The sequence below is a fragment of the Lottia gigantea genome, assembly GCF_000327385.1.
Source record: "Lottia gigantea unplaced genomic scaffold LOTGIsca_25, whole genome shotgun sequence".
In the NCBI taxonomy this organism is placed as follows: domain Eukaryota; kingdom Metazoa; phylum Mollusca; class Gastropoda; family Lottiidae; genus Lottia; species Lottia gigantea.
In genome coordinates this window covers 1,746,658-1,763,357 of record NW_008708752.1, presented here as the reverse complement: position 1 = coordinate 1,763,357, position 16,700 = coordinate 1,746,658, and the positions used below count along the sequence as shown (strand labels likewise).

At 31.4% G+C, this 16,700-nt stretch overlaps 1 protein-coding gene across 1 annotated transcript; it reads right to left on the bottom strand.

The window, feature by feature from the left end:
* Positions 1–1,572: 1,572 nt before the first annotated feature.
* On the bottom strand, positions 1,573–14,122 carry LOTGIDRAFT_116872 (hypothetical protein; the record flags this gene model as incomplete). Its single annotated transcript, XM_009055686.1, has 8 exons — positions 1,573–1,647; positions 2,181–2,351; positions 2,638–2,831; positions 3,844–3,902; positions 4,983–5,090; positions 5,320–5,453; positions 5,986–6,211; positions 14,001–14,122. The coding sequence occupies 8 exons, from the start codon at positions 14,120–14,122 to the stop codon at positions 1,573–1,575; spliced, it is 1,089 nt and encodes a 362-aa protein (XP_009053934.1).
* Positions 14,123–16,700: the final 2,578 nt, after the last annotated feature.

The window sequence follows — 16,700 nt, the reverse complement described above, 5'->3', positions numbered from 1 at the left end:
AATGAATGGCTCTTACAACTAAAGTGGGAAAGCATGTTAGCTAATTGAGAATTTGACATAAGGAAGTTTGAATTGAAAATAACGAAATGAGAATTTCAGGATGTTAATTGAGAATTCACATTTCTAGCTAGGAGTTACCAAGTTACTAAGCCAATAACCGTGTTTCTTACATTAACTTGCACATGCAAAAATAAGAATATTTTTTTCTCAAACTAAAATTATAATAAGGCAATATCAGCTAAATGATATCTCTCAGAACAGAATTTTTTTGAATGGCCTTTACAACATGCAAGATTCTCAGAGAATCATACCTTCATTACATTACACATACACAAAAATTACATTTTACAAACCATTACATGGTATATTTCCACCTTATTCCATTATAGCCGTACCAAATAGGCATTTGCATTACTTATACTGACTTCATTATTCACTTAAAGCCTATGACAGCCTATGCCAGCCAAAAGAATGACCAATGAATGTACATGAATTCTTTCAGAACCTCCTTAATTTATGAATTTCTTATGAAAAATTGATGAAGACAAAATGCATGATCATTGCACTAGCTATTTTGACATGAAGCGACATTCACACATATAAGACATTACACACACAATTATTATGACCATTTTTCAGAGCTTAATTAAAGCTTAATATTTGGCTTTTTGGGGCAAAATCAAACATTCAGCAAAATCTTCAATACATATTACAACACACAAAAGGCAATGTCTTGCATCAGCTCTTTTGACAAAAGTCGTGATGAATGTGACAAGATGGCACATAAACAAACACATTAAATAAACACTAAGTGTTTACAATAAGCAAACATACCTTATGAAACACTTGAACAATTGTTAAGAAGCCTTCAATGCTAGCACACTACAGCACAGCCAAAACAATGTCACAGGACTGACAATTTTGGCATAAGGCATGATATAAGTGTGTTATAGTTTAAGAATTATGACATAGATCTGATATACCCAACAAGTGTGATTTTCTTGATATTCTAAACTATTCCCCCTTCAAAACATCTTCACTGCATGTCGAATCGCATTAACCATTTTGGAATAAGGCATGATATATGTTTGACAGTTATGGAAATATGACATGGATGTGACACACCCAAAAAGCGTGATTTTCGTGATAATCTTAACCATTTGGCCTTCAAAGCATCACACTGCAGCACTTGTCAAATTGCACTGGCTTTTCAGCACTTGTCAAATTGCACTGGCTTTTTTGACATAAGGCATGACGTATGTTTGACAGTTAAAGAAATATGACATGGATGTGACACACTCAAAAAGTGTGATTTTCGTGATAATCTTAACCATTATGGCTTTCAAAGCATCACACTGCAGCACTTGTCAAATTCCATTAACTGTTTTGACATAAGGCATGATAGTATATGATCACCAGCAAATGTGACACTTAGCCACCATTATAAAAAGGCATCACAAAAAGCCAAGAAACATATCACATCAAAGCACATATTTTGCAATTGAAAAAAAATCACTGAACATCTATTTGGATTTGGTCTCTTCACTTTGGTAGACTGGAATTCGGAATTCATTACAGGAATTGTTTATTATGTAGAATCTTTTCTTTCAACTCAATATATCTTTCAAATCTAGATATGGCATATTCCTAAAACAAATGATATTAAAGCTATACTAAATTAGATCAAGAAAAGATTTTTGAAAATTTCAGCTATTAAATATTTATAAGATTTGAATGACATATAGAAGCGAGGAGCACATATAACAAAACACAATACAATATTATGGAAAATAAATAAAATAAAATAAAATAAAATAAAATAAAATAAAATAAAATAAAATAAAATAAAATAAAATAAAATAAATAAAAAAAATTAAATTAAATAAAATAAAATAAAATAAAATAAAATAAAATAAAATAAAATAAAATAAAATAAATAAAAAAAAATTAAATTAAATTAAATTAAATTAAATTATTAAATTAAATTAAATTAAAGATCATATATAATCGAAATTGGAAGGTATTTTTTAGATCTAGAATGAATAAACCACAGAAAATAAATAGAACATCATATCAATAGCTGAATTAGTGTCAATTCTAGATTGTTTAAAATTTAATCTATAATATTGACCAATTGATCATTCCAGCATTAGGGGGACCAAATTAAGGAATCTACTTACCCAATAACCAAACTCTATGACAGATGTCTGAGCTTGAACTATAGACCAAACAGCCCAGAAGAAATGAGAGGCCAGTGCGTAAGTATTCACTTCTAGATATAAGGCTTCTAAATCTTTTTCTGTCACATTTTCCTTTCCACTGTTTTCTAAATATTCTTTAAAAAATATAAACTGAAATAAAAACAGAAATTATTTAAATTTCAAACTAACTACAAATATATTAAAGTTGGGGTATGCACGGATAGTGTACTCAAATTAAAAAAAAACATTTGACAATGAAGAGAAATTATATCAATTTCTCTATTGAGTATTTAAGATTTTGTGTTATAAAGTTATCAGGGAATAGGAGTCTCATTCTCAGCTTTTTTGCCTGAAATCATACCCCTCAAGAATGCAGGCTCTAATTTCAAAACACCCTGTATATATCATCAGTGTTTACTTCATTGAATATAATTACCTGTTGTTCCCTATTTGGATAATCCTCAGGATTGTAACTGAAAAATGGTGGTTTAGGGTTTGAGTAGCCATATGCCCATTCACAGAAATGATTGCCGATATCAAATCCACGATAATTATAACTACAGTATTCCCAATCAATAACTGTTAACTCTCTAGAAGTATTGGCACAGCTTTCCATATGTAATAAGTTACCTGGAATTATAAAAAATGTTTATTTTAAAATACTGGGTTTGTGGTCTACAAAATAAAACCTGTTGACTTGAATAGTTGGATTTTGTAAATATCTTGATCGAATCAGCTGTAAGTGAGATCAATTTTGAAGGTGCAGCACAAGAGCGGTCTTGGTAGTAGATTTTTGTCTCCGACTCGAATCTGGAGTAAAACCTCCCATGTACCCCTGCTTCCACAACAAGATTATTGTGTCACCGACAGGATTTATAATATAATTGTAATATAACAAGTTTGGTAATTGTCTGTTTTATCGTCTGCAAAACAGACCGTCATCATCCAATGATTCATTTTCCTTTCAATTGCATGCTCCGCAGGTGATTATCAACAAGGCGGAAAATGACCGACTCGTATTGGCGATAAAAGTCACCAACCAAGACCGCTCATGTGCCTGCACCTTAAGAAGTTTATGAAGGACCAAAGTTGTCAACTTCAACTGATATATTTGATAGCTCAATTAATCAGATAAGTTTGCCACACAATTCCCTGTTTGTGAATTTGGATTTAATCATTTAATCTCTCTCAATTGGTCACAGCCTGGGCTATTTAAGTCTTGAGCCAGACTGTGACCAACCTCGGGGATTTACCCCATTCAACAATCCAGAAGTTTTTAAGTAATAAACTGCTCTGCTCCCATGAAGAGAGCATCTGTGACTTCAGATAGACAACACTGATTCAAGCACAACTGGATGACTTCAATCAGCTCAAAGACATGGTGCAGAATATTCACTTTGAGTGATGTAAGGAACTCGAGCCATGATGAATTTTTTCGGTGTCTAAAGAATTCAGGAGACTTCTTCAAAGCATTCCATTCTTGTAGTATCATTTGAAACATCACAGACCATTGTAATATGTCAAAAAATCATTGGAAGAAAATTCCCCATTGCCCGTCAAGTACATAGAATTATGAATAAATGGAGAGCACAGCAACAAAAGGTCAAGGTCAAATGTTACTACACATGAACTAATATCTTACCTTCTTGTAAATCATTATGACAAAATAAAACAGGGGAATGTACCTTGGATATGATGTTTCTGAAAGATAAGATAGGAAAGAATGAGAGCACATTACAAGTGGAATTGCAGGAACCACAGATGTCTGATTGAAAATTATAATGGTGCAAATTGATGCTATTAGTGTCCCCATACCAGATAAAAAATTTAGAAAACCTTCTAACAATCCATACAATTGTATTTGTCTAGTTTTTGAAGAAATGCAGAACCACAAAAATCAATTTGGAAATGTGCAAGCGTTCTTGATAGATAAATAGGTATAGAAAACTTCATTTGAACCCCTTGAATGTTTACTCATGAATAATGAAAGTTAGCCATTTACATACATGAGTTTATCTTAACAATAAAATATCTGATATACCAACAATAATATTGATATTTGGAATATTCTATTTACACCAATCTTATCCATTTCATATAGACATTAAAGGTCAAAAGGTCATTCTCAAGTGTGTTGCATTTTCAATTACCTTCTCTCTTATTAAGCCATTCTAATCCAGTTTGCTATGTGGCAACTAATTCTACAGAAACACCTGTTACCACTTAGTGATTTGATTCTCAATAATATAGTAAATTCATTGAAGTGTCTATTAGTACATAAATTAAGTGTTATTTCAAGATAAAGGATTTAGTCATTCAGCCATTGATTATCTACACCAAAAATGGCACACCTATTAGAACAGTGGTTCCCAACCTATTTCAGCCTTCACAACCCTAGAGAAATCACCTGGACCTTTCACACCCAAAAAATTTCACCCTAGTCCTGCACCCCCAGGTTGGGAACCAGGGACTTAGAACCTTATGCTCCTTAAAAGCTTTGATCCATTACAAGATAAATTCAAAAGTCAACACTCAAAAGGTTAACCCAAGCAACAAGCAATAACATTTCTCATTTTTTAATAAATTTTCCAATAGAAAAGGAATTGTTTATGACCCTGTTATCTGTAGAACATTGAAAAAGTAAAATTTAGAAACCAGTTTATCTACAATTCAACAACGTCTGCCTGAATATTAATACAGGTCTGAAAGTTTTAACTGCAATAAGGATTGCTAAACAATTTAGCAAATCAGATATAGTAACGCAAATTTTTGTTTACTTACAATACATTTTGAAATTCCTCCTCCATTTTGAATGATTGTAGTTTATGGATGTATAGTTGATTTTCTGGATCACTTGGATGTGTATTGTTTTGAATTTCTTTGATCCATCTACAAAATATCAAACATGCATTAGATATCCATTACTTTTCTGCGTAAAATAAAATTGCCAACCACAAACTTCTAGCTTGGTGGAAACAAAAATGGAGCATGGCTAGTTTAACCATAGCTGTGAGGTTTTATATGGAGAATGTTCATGTTGGTTTTTACCCTAGAATATCTTCACTGTTCATAGCGATTTCATGACCTATGTATAAGAAGACTGACAAAAATTGCTTACCCTTCAATGGTCTCTGATAACCATCTTGGTTCTTTACATAGTGGCATATCTAAGGAATGTAATTTGGCTAACTTCCTTGCGATTAATTTTGATAATGGTGGCTTTTTCAAGTCTGTTCTTTGTAGAGGTTTAGTCTGAAAAAATACGAAAAGATTAAATCTGAAAGCTGAGTATTAAAAAATTACTTTTATAATGTGGCTTGACTTATTTAATTATTAATGACATCACTTTAAGGGACACTTTCCACATCAATTGATTTGGGTCTTAAATATAATATATAAATAGTCTTCAGAAGTACTAGATATGTACAAATTTACTTCAAAAATACCTCAAACTAGGAATTTCACTTTCTGTTTCTATAAATGTTTTTTCTATATATGACAGTGTCTCAAGAAAAGACCATTCATCTTTACAAGTTTTAAACGAAGATAATTCTGGACACACATGGATTTTGACAGTGAGCTGTGCACACCTTAATTAGGCTAGTTAAAAATTCACGTTTCTGAGACTAGGGTACGATTGGTCAAACAGATGGCAAACCTGTCCCTTTAATATATGCAAAAATTGAGCCCACTGCAAACAATGGCTCAAAACTTGTAATCATGCTATTTAGTTTATCATTGAGTATTAGTTCAGAATAATTCTACTAATAAAGTTCAGACTTACAGGAATATATTCTTCAATTCTTCCATTGTGGTAAATTCCGTATAATTTTGGTCCCAAATCTTTCTCGGAAAGTATAGCAAACACCACAGAGTTAAATATCACAAAGGATTTGCTAGTTTTGGCAATGTGTCCATATATTCTTAACATAACTTTATCTGGTTCACTACCTAGAGGTTTTAAACCTGGTGCTAGGTAACATAGATATAGATAGTTTGATAAACCACCACTAAAAAACACAAAATACATTCAAATTTAATAAGGAAAAGTATCATTTTTATGAGAAAATGTCAGTACACATGAAATTTAGCTCATAATCACATGATATAGTATAAGTTCAAATAACATGAAATAACTTCAATACATGTGAAATAAAGTTCGAATACACATGAAATATAGATCAAATACAACTTAATAAAGTTCAAATAATATGAAATAACGTTCAAGTACACCTAATAAAGGTCATATAATACACATGAAATAAAGTTCAAATACACATGAAATATAGATAAAATACAACTTAAAGTTCAATACACATGAGATGAGTTTAAAACTACAACTTAAAGTTCAATACACAGGAAATAAAGTTCAATACACATGAGATGAGTTTATAAATACAACTGAAAGTTCAATACACAGGAAATAAAGTTCAATACACAGGAAATAAAGTTCAATACACATGAAATGAGTTTAAAAATACAACTTTAAGTTCAATACACATGAGATGAGTTTAAAAATACAACTGAAAGTTCAATATACATGAGATGAGTTTAGAAATACAATTTAAAGTTCAATACACTTGAAATAAATTTCGAATGCACATGAAATCCAGGTTCAAAGTTCAAATACATCTTAAAAGAGTTTTTAAAATTCTGTGCAAAATCTAGGTTATTTGTTCCTATATAGATTGATCTTGCAGATAAAGGCTAGGAAGGAATTTTTTTTTAAATTATTTTTTTTAAATATGTTCATCAACAAGTGATATAAAAGAAAAATTGTGATGACAAGATAATAATCTACATGTATTTGAAAAGCAGATAAAAGATAAGATTAAGCTCGTTTGAAATTTGCTGACTCATACTAGCTTCTGATAGATATTGCAGCTTTCGTTTCCAGTTTTACTAGCACAATAAATACAGCTACACTGTATACTGAGCACTGAGCCACTGAGAACAGATATATTCGCTTTTCTATGGCCAGATTGGTCATTCTATGGTCCATCTATGCTAAATTCACATACAGGGTTCGCAATTCATCACAACAAATTTCAGAATGGTTAAAAGTTAAATTTTGATTCGTATTATATGAAAATTCAGAAGCAATTCAAAATGATCCACTTCGTACTTCAGAGCGATCCTGTTAATGACGTTGATTCCTTCAGGTTAAAGAGAGATAAAAAAAAAAAATTGATTCACAGATCGTTGTGATAAATTTCAATTTTGGCTAATATTGGAAAGCAAAAAGCTCATTTTGATTCGTAAACTGTGATGCAATACCACAAAAATAAAACCCTTTTATACCTTATTATTATTCACCCCTGATATACATATTCATCAACATGATTCATGACTAATTATCATAATTTATGTTAATAATATACAGTTTAATCTATAGTAACTGGGTATATCATGATATAAACCCATAAATGATATATTTACCATAGTATCTATATGGTTATCCTTATTATTGGTATTAACATAATATCATATGAGTATTTAAAGGGGAACAGTCAGCATTTTGGGGGATTGATTTGGGTCTTTATTGCGCTTAAATGGTCTTAGAAAGTACCAAAACACACGAAAATCACATTCTCCCTTCAAATATACCTCATACTAGAAATTTCACTGTCTATTTCTATATATAGAAAAGTAGGACGTAAAACTCCATTCATTTCATTTCATTTATTCTTATATATGTGTTTTCTATATAAGGCGAAGTCTCACTAAAATTTGAGTCACTTTCAAACGTGAATAATTATGGATACAGTACACATGGATTTGAAGGCTTGAATTACGAACCTGCTCTTTATGTTTAGTTGTATCAACCAATCTGATTACTGTATTTCTTAAAATGGAGATTGTTTATAAGCTAAGCATTTCAAAAGCATTTGATTATATTAATGATACACAACAATATTCCTCTTTCTAGCCAATATGTAGCGCTATGAATTTCTTTTTTTCGTTTCAATTCAGAAGCATTTTATCTCAAATATTAAGTTCCAAAAAGAACTTTTGTTGCAAAGGTGGTATTTACAACAAATCATAATTTGGAGATTTTTTGAGAGATGTTGTCTAGGTGTAACCAGGCTTATTTTAATTTTAGCAACATGTTATTACAAGTATGTATATAGAACAATGTCAGACTACTCCCTTTTAAGTTCAAATTTAAGATCAAAATCTTTTTCTAAGTACAGTTTACTGTCATAAAATAAGTTTGTTTTACACAATCAACAACTGTAGAGATTGATGATATGTGACAAAACACTAATTCATACTTTTTTTAAAAAGTGTGACATTTTACTTATATAAATATAGAAATAATTTTCATATTTTCCTTGTCAAGCATGACAACAATATTTCACTTATAAAGTATGATGAAAACAGAAAAAAGAAATGAATTCGATCAATATCACCCAAGAGCTCAATCATGTGCTATTAAGAGCACATTTATGTAAAATTTTTTACATTTACAGTATAATTATCTAAATTATCAGCTTAATCAGCTTTTCATATCGGCTTTCATAATTAAAAAATCTGGGACTTTTTTTTCAAAAAACTTAACTAAGATAAAGTATTTGTATAACACAGCCTCTGATGTCTGTGCAATTATAACCAATGATATGTTAACATTTGTACAGTCCTTTCATATTGAATTGTACACAAACTAAACAACAGATTTTCATTTTGAAAAGTGATACAAGATTGAGTTCTAGTAGCTGGTAAAGGAAATATTTAAACGACTATATCCCTTCAACAAAGTGTTTCTTTAAAACCATCTTCAATTTATTCCTCTCATCAAAATCTTATATATTTATGTTATGAACTTTAAGAAGTGTGTTATACCATAATATATTCCCTTGTTGTTTGTTCTATGTTCTAAATGTCATTCAAATTTTTATGTACATTACATGTTGTAACAACAGATATACTTTTCATCAACGTACTAATTTAATTGTCAATATATGCAAGTTCTGACCAGTGGTCAACATAATTTGTAATTGCAGGTGTCCTTAAATTACAAAATTGTCAAATCTATTATTTAATCCATATTTTGTCTTGTTCTAAACTGTTTTAGGTTTCGAAATTAAAGTGTACATTTACATATAACTTTGTTTACCAACTTTAAATTGTCAATATATGTCCAGAAAGTTCTGACCAGTGGTCAACGTAATTTGTAATTGCAAGTGTCCTAAAATTACAAAAACTTGAACTTTCAAACTTTATCAACTTTGATAAAGTGAGATCTATAGTATATCAATATTTGACTTGTTCTAAGCTGCTGTCAGTTTGGAAATGTAAGTCTACATTAACATATAACTTTGTTTACCAACTTTCAGTCTTTATAAAGGGAATGTTTCTGGTAATTTAAATCCCAATTGACTTTAGAGTTTGATATCACGAAGGTCACTTGAAGGGTAACCTATTTCACGCCAAAGAACTGATACAACATGCCAAATGATTGTACTGGCTTTTTGGGGGTATACATTAAGGTTCTATAGAATACGTTCAGAGCGTTGGTCCCTAACATTACGTCATTTGCATAGTTAAGCCAAGCAAATGGCAGCTGTGGCTTCAGAACTCAATTGGTGAAAGTCTGATGACCTTGAATAAGTCATCTTCACTCATAATTCCAGTCAACCCAGCTGTAAATGGGTATGGATAATCTGAGAATGGATCCTTAACTGCGAACTTAAGTTGTTGTTAAGTGTTGCTATTTCTTTCTCTCTTTCTTTATGACAGTTGTAGAGCTGATAAGGGTCAATTTGATGGAGTCACCTAATAGGCTGTGAATTTCTGAAATTTCATACAAACCTTCATTAAAAACATCCTCCTACCATCTGACAATATGCATTAGTATAACAATTTTTGCTGGTGGTAGCAATGTTTTGGGCATTGACTCCAAACATACTAGCCCATTTGTTACTTTTTCAGCAAAGTCAAGGCAAATAACCAATCAATGAAAATTTGTCTTAGACTTAAACGCTAAACCTGGAACGCTTCTGTGCAGTTGCCATAATATCAAAATAATCAACACCACAGAAGAGCCAATGACAATGGAGTTGAGGATCAAAATGATACGAGCTGTCTGATACAACTGGTGTACTTGTAAGAATTTTATACCGAGTGAACAAGAGAAATGTCCACTCAATGTTTAATCAATAGTGCATGGTAACTAGCCCTATTATAATTAATATTATTCCTAATGTTATCAAGTTATGTTATCATTTTATAAAGAGAACTTTCTCGTAAGATTTCCTAAGATAAGTTAATGTAAGAAAGACATGTGGTGTGATAAGAGAGATAAAAACTAAATTCAATTAAATTCAGTTTAAAAAGAGACTTTCAGAAAATGATCATAGAGGTACTAAAGGACCTGTCTCACTGGTGGAGACCTCACCGCTGTTGGCGCGACTAATCCATCGCAGCGACTCAGTTGACTCAAAAGACCATCTAATAGTGTGCATTCTCACCAATTCTCATCAGACAAGATAACAACCAATTTGCCCTAAAGTCACAAGGACGAAACTGCAACGTCTCCATCACGCACTAGTCATGTGGTCTCTAACGTGAGTCAATCCCTAAACAGTGCTTCCGAGAGTCAGTCTGGTGTCACCCCCTAATACCCAACCATTACGATATCACATCCAAGTACTTCTTCATCTACTGGCCTATCAAACATGTTAAAACATGTACGCATACCATGGCAACCCAATATGGCTTTTAGAAGAAGCTTTAGAAAGAATTAGGAAAGTTTCAGACTATGACCTGATCTACTGGCCTATCAAACAAGTTACAACACACCATAATGAAAGATGTATTTGTAAAATCAATAACTAATGTTAATGACTAGCCTAATCTACAGCCAGTAGTCTGTGTTGTCAGTATGTTTGACGTAATAAATAAATCTTACACATTCTGAACGAGGAATATCAAGAATTAGTCATCCAGTCATAATATTATTTTCCTCATAAAGAAGGAACATTACCTATTCATATCCTGTTAATCTGTATGGCAACTATATTTGAAACAATTTTTAAAATTTTTAAAGCCGTGGGCACACAGTGGATTTTTGTCCGTGAATCATTGTTTGGTGACAAAAATCTGACCTGGGTTTTGCAAAAAACATTTGTTGCAAGTCTGTTGCATGCGTGAATAAAAACAATTTTATGAAACATTTTCCGACCTCAACCAATCAACATATACTATCTCGTCACATGAGACAAAAGTCATGTGACAAAGCCGCATACGTACATAATGTTTCTTTTGAACAATTTGCATCGTGTGCAGCCATTGCAAACCTGAACAAATAATAACAACACAAAATTTCGTCATCTGTGCCTAGCTGAAAGGTGATGCAGGTAAGAAGGGCTGATATGGAAAAAGCATCTAGTCGTTTGGATGGGACAATAAATTGAGGCCCTATGCGCTACAGGATCACTCGAAAGTTGGAAATAAAAAAAGAGCAGGCTCAAGTCGCTGTCCCGACAAAATTTCCGCATTGCACCCTGCATGGTGTTACCCTTCATTAACCTACATGGTGCAGAAGATTAGGACATAATATTCCAAATAGCTTTAATTGAGCTCTACCAATTAATACAACAAATATTACTACAACTATATCCAATTAGTTTATTTCCTGGCTTTTATGTCACCATGAATATTTGAATATATCAACCAATATTGGTCAATGTTACAAATTATTATAATATAAGCTATTTATCATATAACTAAGCCAGGTGGGAGTGGCAGATTTGTTTACTGTATAATATATAGGTTAACTAGCCTTATTATTTCATTCATTCATCAATCTATAATCCCTCACTAATAACTTCCGTTAAAAACCAGGTGACTTAATCATGAATGGAAAGTCACCATATAGTATCGTTAGCATCTATTTGCACCATTCCAATTTTTAATCAGACGTCTTTTGTTTCTGCCATTTCACTAAAACTTAAGGGCCTTATCCCAAAGGGCATTATATAATATATATATATTATATAAGATTTTGCGATAATGATGTCATAATACTCTTTAGTTTTTGTGGAATAACAGGAGACACAGTCGTCTGCTTGAAAATCAAAATGGTACAAATCAATGCTAACAGTATCCCTGATTCATACCAATAAAATATAACCACAAAAACAATTTATTTAAATCAGATAAATATGTGATGTGCCAATTTAGACTGTCACTTCTTGGCATTATTAACTTGTTCACAAGCACTTATTACAGACAGTCAGACATCATAAAACAAGAATTATAAATCTGTGTTCAAAAGGAAAACATCTTTTTCTTTAGCATTTTATTTTTTAAAATAGCAGATTCTCCAATTTTAATAGATCAGACAGTAGGAAATAGGATTCAATACCAACATCTTTAGCAGTGAAAAATGTCCAGAGAGGTCAATGCCCTGCCTTTTAAAATTGACTGACCGATATCGGACTTGAACTCCTCAGAGTAGTTACTTATAAACATCATATGTTACCATTTTATACATATTAATTCAGTATTTATAGTTAAATATCAAATCACAATATAATTCTTATAAACAGTAATCTCTTATCAATAAACTACATTAAACATTATTAGCCCAATTACTGTCAATAACTGCCAATAACTGCCAAAATTCGCTGCTTATAAATTATAAGAAATTTGAAAACCTTATCTTTAAAGTTATACTACCTCTTAGGATGACCATAAATTAAATTTTTATACTTGGCCAAAAGAGTCTTTGTTCATCAGTGGATTTAGCCATCGGGTGTTATAACTATATGACAGAATCCCTCTATAATCCAATAAATCCATAAAACTAAGTAATAATACATAAAACTAAGTAATAATACATTAAACTAAGTAATTTTGAAACATGCTTAGAAGTGTGTCTCGATAATTATTAAGTTTAATGGATATCATCTTATATAGAGATTCTATTCTTTAGTAATGGCACCAGTATATGTATACACTTGTTGACCAAGTTTTATTTCCATTCTAAGAGGCAGAATCCTTTAAATGCAAATTAAAAATTAACTTAAGTAATCAGCAGTGAACTATACAGACCCCAACCTAAAAATTTGATATTCTCTCCTCCCCCTTAGAAGAAAAAAGACCCTTAACTAGCTAAAATCCATAAAGCCACATTATTATCAATATCAATGTTTTGTATGCAAAAATACATGTCATCAGCATGATTTCAATTTGACAGTGCTGCATTTTAGCCAAAAGCATTGTGCTGTCAGGTATTACAATCATTTCACATTAGTTACCAGCCAAAACATTGGCACAATAAAGTAGGAGTTGTTAGATTAAAAATCACTTTATTCTACAAGATTCCACTGGTTGTTCTCAAGTGTAGAAAATAACATAAATGAGGTACCATGGAGGAAAGGCACAAATATTTACAAACGTAACAATCCATGCATCATTAATATTCAGCCATGCTGCCATAGTACATCAATTTGTTATAATTTCTACACCACTAGTGGAACCGTGTCGAAATCTATTTATACTAATCACTATTGGCTTTCAATAAAAACAGTAAAATTTTTTTTTTTTCTAAATTCTACATCATTCATTAAAAAAAATATTTTGTCAAACAGGATGTATTTATGATGAAATAACATATTCATGTATTAGGAACATTTGTATGACAATGAATAAACACATAATTCAATTGAAAAAAAAAACTTGAGCTGGAACACTCACAGAGATGTGCACAATATAATATTCAATATACACCACATTGTATCAAAAATGTATGACATTGTGTAAAAGGATGATAATTATAATTATTTAACTCACTTAATTCTCTCTAATACGAAATCGTCGGGGGTTATTTTGGACCATATACCCCCTATAGAATCTCGACACCATTTAAATCCCTCTGATCTCACTGCTTTTTCATCGATAACATCGGAATCCATATTGAACTTATTGATTTTATTGTCGGCAGATGTGTTCTGTTTGAGCGTCGACGGTCGACTGAAAAGAACTGATAGCAGACGTATTATTTTGTCCCAAGTGCTAACTAATAATAACGGCAACATTTGTCTAACTTGTTTATCTTTCAGGCCGAAGTTCATTCACGGTTTTAACTGAAGATAACGGTACGTGTGTGTATAGTAAAATAGCATTGAGTAATGATCACACTTGGTTGAAGCCGACATCATTGACGTAGTTATTTCCGTCATGGGCAGACAACTCTATTCCAAGGAATCGGTGGCATCATATTCTATTTTTAGACTCTTGGAGATCTGACCTAATTATTAATCCTTTTATTATTGAGATTTATTGTTTATAACCCATTTTGATATTTGTGTCCCCAACCCTCCCTTTATTAACACTTCCCGTTTTCTTCTACGTCACAAAATTTCAATAGCCTTTTAAATGCTATTACAAAGCTGACCAAAAATTAATGGATACATATTTTGATATTTGTAAATTTTCGCCACGCCCACAAATATCCTATGATATTTATATTATTTCCTAATTCCGTTGATTAGTTGTTAACGCATATAGACCTATTGCAGATTAGACCGAAACATCTGTCTCTATTCCAGCCTCCGATACCTATTTGTACAGATATACCCATCAAAGTCTGAAATAGGGGCAGATGTTTCGAACTAAGTGCAGGTGTGACGCCTCTCACTTTTGCATCATGATGGATATGCTATTTAATTATTTAACTATCTACTTGTAATCCATAACACTTTTCATAATGAAAATCTGACTTTGGATACGACTACGGAAAGCGAAATATTTTCGACTGCAATCATTTCTATACAATTATTAAACTTTTCACGTGTAGTTATAACTTTTGATGTCAGAATGTTTCCAACATGTGAATAAGCTATTTCCTGTATCAAGTAACAAAGCTCACTACCTTTACTACTTTTCAGAGATAAAATCAGATGTGTGGTTTTATTGCAAATCTACAAAAGCTGTAAATGATGTTATTCATCTGCATATGACTTGCCGCGAGATTAGAAGTAACAGCCTGAAAATGTTGATAATCGATATTTTTAGTCGTTAAATAAAGAGTTCATTATAAAAAAGATTCTGGGTAGTCCGAAACATCTGCAGAAATTTGATGGATTTTAGGTATATGAATATGTCTAAAAAAAACAACCCACACTCTCAGATGGGAGGAAATCATCATAAATCAGGGCCTAGTTTTTCTGACTCTACTCCAGCCGACAACTTACATTCACAATATCTATCAGAGACAGGAATAGAGGCAGATGTGTCGAACTAACTTCTGGGTTATTATAGTTTAGATGATTAGGTGTTCAACGTAGGGTAAATAAATATTGTTTATTAGTTGATATGTAGTTAGATCGAATAAACTAACATAATATTGAAATTTTAAACAAAATCTACATGTATAGGCCTATCGTACTAAATTGTCGTGTTAAAGTAGGGACCCAATAATCGTATATATATGAACATCGTCATTCATGTAAACATCATCATTCATGTAAACATCGTCATTCATGTAGACATCTTCATTCATGTAAACATCGTCATTCATGTAGACATCGTCATTCATGTATTATGATATGCAATAATAGTATACATCGTAATTCATGCAATCATCGTCATTTATGTTAACATAATCATTTATGTTAACATCATCATTCATGTAAATATCGTCATTCGAGTATTATGATGCAATAATTGTCATTCATGCAAAGATCGTCATTCATGTATTAGAATATTTGTAATAAGAGTAGAATTCGTCATTTATGTAACATCGTCATTTAAGTATACATTGTCAGTCATAAAAATTACGTTATTCAAATATTAAGATGCAAAAATAGTATAGGCCTACATCGTCAGTCATGCAAACATCGTCATTTATGTAGACATCGTCATTCATTTATTAGAATGTAATAAGAGTAGAATTCGTCAGTTATATCGTCATTCATTTATAATTGTATAAGGATGCAATATGATTATTCATAGTAAACACCATCATCCATGTATTAGGATGCAATAAGAGTATGTATCGTCATTCAAGTAAACATCGTCATTCAAGTAAACATCGTCATTCATGTATTAGAATGTAATAAGAGTATTCGCCAATCATATTAATATCGTCAGTCATATCGTCGAATTATTGATGAATAAAAGTTTTGTCAATCAAATTTTTAACGAACGATTTAGAAATTTGAATATTATCATTTAAAACCTTTAATATATTTATAATTTATTCCACTTAAAACACAACATGAAACAAAAATCAATACAAATATTTATGAAATGATATTTAAAGAATGCGAAAATTGTGTGAAATCTGATTTTATTCGTCAAAATATCATATTTTTCTTTCTGACCCAGGTGCGAAAACGAAATGTTTGTATGTGATTTCTGCATTTGTTTATGTTCTGACTTACAAACTAGAACAGATGCAAATAAAGACAAACTGCAGTCTGACTAAATTTTGAAAGTTGTATCGATCTGGGTTACCTCCTTGCTCAAAGAAATTTAAAAGAATTAACA